This window comes from Nicotiana sylvestris, chromosome 2, assembly GCF_000393655.2.
Source record: "Nicotiana sylvestris chromosome 2, ASM39365v2, whole genome shotgun sequence".
NCBI lineage: Eukaryota > Viridiplantae > Streptophyta > Magnoliopsida > Solanales > Solanaceae > Nicotiana > Nicotiana sylvestris.
This window is the reverse complement of record NC_091058.1, coordinates 10724193-10726799: the sequence shown is the minus strand read 5'-3', so window position 1 is coordinate 10726799 and position 2607 is coordinate 10724193. Positions and strand designations below refer to the sequence as shown.

General features: G+C 40.7%; 1 protein-coding gene across 1 annotated transcript; it reads right to left on the bottom strand.

The window, feature by feature from the left end:
• Positions 1 to 355: 355 nt before the first annotated feature.
• LOC138882380 (uncharacterized) lies at positions 356 to 1171 on the bottom strand. The gene is made up of 2 exons (XM_070163090.1): positions 1021 to 1171; positions 356 to 819 (listed from the first exon to the last, which is right to left on the bottom strand). Exons 1-2 carry the CDS (start codon positions 1169 to 1171, stop codon positions 356 to 358), a joined length of 615 nt encoding a protein of 204 aa, XP_070019191.1.
• Positions 1172 to 2607: the final 1436 nt, after the last annotated feature.

Here is a 2607-nt window from a genome sequence, read left to right as displayed (position 1 = left end):
GCTTTCCCTTCTTTTGCTTGACTGGCAGATACGATGGATCTTCATTTAACTTGTGAGTCATTACTTCTGGGGGTATTCCTGTCATATCAGAATGGGACCAGGAGAAACAATCCACGTTAGTTTTTAAAAATTCATTCAACTTACCTTTCATGTCGTGGATTAAGTTGGCCCCAATGTAGACTTTCCTTTCAAGCCATAGTGCAAATAACTCTACAACCTCCAGTTCTTCAATTGTTGTTTTGATATTTTCATTTTCTTCTGGTTCTTGAATGGAATCGAGCCTTGAGTCCATATCTGTCCATCCTTGTTCAGTTGAGGCTTGTGTCGTGTTATCCTCAACCGGATTCTGTAATTGCTACTTTTCTTCATTTTTCATACTTGAATCTACTACAGAATTGATGCTTCTGGAAGTCTGTTGATCCCCACGGATTTCACGTATTCCCCATAGTGATGGGAATTTAATAACTTGATGTAAGGTAGATGGAACAACATCCATCTCGTGGATCCACGGTCTCCCGAGAATCATATTGTAAGCCATTTCCATCTCTACCACTTGGAATTTCGTATCTTTGACCACCCCTTCTGCGAATGTTGTAAGTGTTACCTCCCCTTTTGTTATAACGCTTGAATTGTCGAAGCCAGACAAAGTATGTGCCTTAGGTACTAGCTTATCTTTAGCTTGCATCTCGCTTAGTACTCTTAGCAAAATAATATTCACAGAACTAGCTGGATCAATCAAAACTCGTTTCACATTAGTTTCATGTACAAGTAGAGAGATTACCAGTGCATCGTTTTGTGGAGTTAACACGCCGTCCGCATCTGCATTATCAAATATAATACTTTCTTCCTCCAGAACATGTCGGACCTATTTCCTGTAGGTAATTGTAACCTTAGAAACTTTATTGGCCGCCGTATATGTTACGCCATTGATTTCCTCGCCCTCGCTTATAACATTAACGGTCCTTTTCGGAGAACGAGGTTTAGGGGGCTCCTGCCTCTTCTTCATGTATGCTTGCTTACCTTTTTCACTAAATAATTCAGTAAGATACCCTTGTTTCAGTAGATGGTCGACTTCTCCTTGTAGCAAACTACAATCTGCTGTTTTATGACCATGATTGTTGTGAAATTCGCACCAGTGGTCAGGATTACGTCTATTTAGATTTGATCCCATTTCTTTTGGCCACCGAACCTTATCACCAATGCTTCTTAATACGGCTACTACTCTGAAATACTGACATTAAAATTGTAACCTCCAAATCTTGCCTTCAAGTTTCTATCATCATCTCACGTCTCTCGCGTGTTTCGATCGTTTCCAAACCTCGATGATGAGTATGACTCTCTATTCCTTGATCTATGATCATACCTTGAATTGTCCTGCTTTGATCGTGAGTCTTTCCCTGCTGGGCCCATATATGGTTCGTATCTATTTATACTAGACCTTTTTTTCGATTTCTGCATGTCTTGAACTCACCTTCTCCTCTTTTTGAGACCGGGAGATAGTGTCTTATTCTATCCTTAGCTTCATACTGTATCTATTGTTCCCAGGTTGTTGCTGGAAATTCATGTAGACTTTCCTTGATTCATCTCGTGGCTTCTGAGCTTTTCTCATTCAAAAGCCATATATAGCTGCCCAGCTATCAGGTAGGCATGGTAGCGTCATTCTTTCACGCTGGAACCTATCCACGAACTCTCTAAGCAACTCTGAATCTCTTTGATTGATTTTGAAATTATCTTCCATTCTTTTTTTTTGACTTTTTGAGCTCCCGAATGCGCTTTGATAAATGAATCTGCAAGCTCAGTAAAAGAATTTATAGAATTTTCGGGTAAGAGAGAATACCATGTCAATGCTCCCTTGGTGAGTGTTTCACCAAATTTCTTGACCAACACTCATTCGATTTCTTGTTTGGTGCAATATTGCCTTTCACACTAGTTGTGAATGCAGTCACGTGGTCTCGTGGATTAGTTGTGCCATTATACTTTCGAATATCGGGCATCTTAAACTTCTTCGGTATTGACACCGGAACAGCACTAGGCTTCCATGGTTGTTATGAGTATTTATCCATGTCTATTCCTTTGATTACAGGTGGTACTCCAGGTATTTATTCTATGCGATCGCTTTGTTCGTTAAGCTGCTTCTGTAGGGTTAGAACTAAACTTTGTAAATAAGAGTTAACTATGTTACCTGGTTCGCCATCACGCGACTCGCTTGGAGTTCCACCAGTTCCTGAATGAATGAGCCCAGAACGTGGGTTTTCCAAAGTATTCTAATTCGGAGTTGGCATTGGTGGCGCAATTGGCAACTGGCTGGTAAAAGCCCGGAGAGCATTACTAACTTGTTGAGCAATTAGATTCTTCAGAGCATCATCGAATGCTTGCTCGTTCGCAACTCCAGTATTTTGATTTGCCTCAAATCCGTTTTGGTTCGCAATCCCGTTATTTGTTTCAGAGCCATCTAGAGTTCCTTCTCGTGACTAACGTTGTGAATCACGTGGTGAGGGAAGTGGGGTCCTGTTACCCGCATCATTCTCCTGATGTTGAGGATCTTGTTGGTTGTTGTTGTTGTTGTTGTTATTCGACATGGTAAGTTTTTTGATGAAAGAATTGATT

Bases quoted from the DNA above. Each gene is read 5' to 3' on its own strand.
- LOC138882380 (XM_070163090.1), bottom strand. From the start codon at position 1,171: ATGGGATCAAATCTAAATAGACGTAATCCTGACCACTGGTGCGAATTT. The intron at 820-1,020 runs GTAAGCAAGCAT...TTGATAATGCAG, and splicing joins TGAATTATTTAGTGAAAAAG to ATGCGGACGGCGTGTTAACT.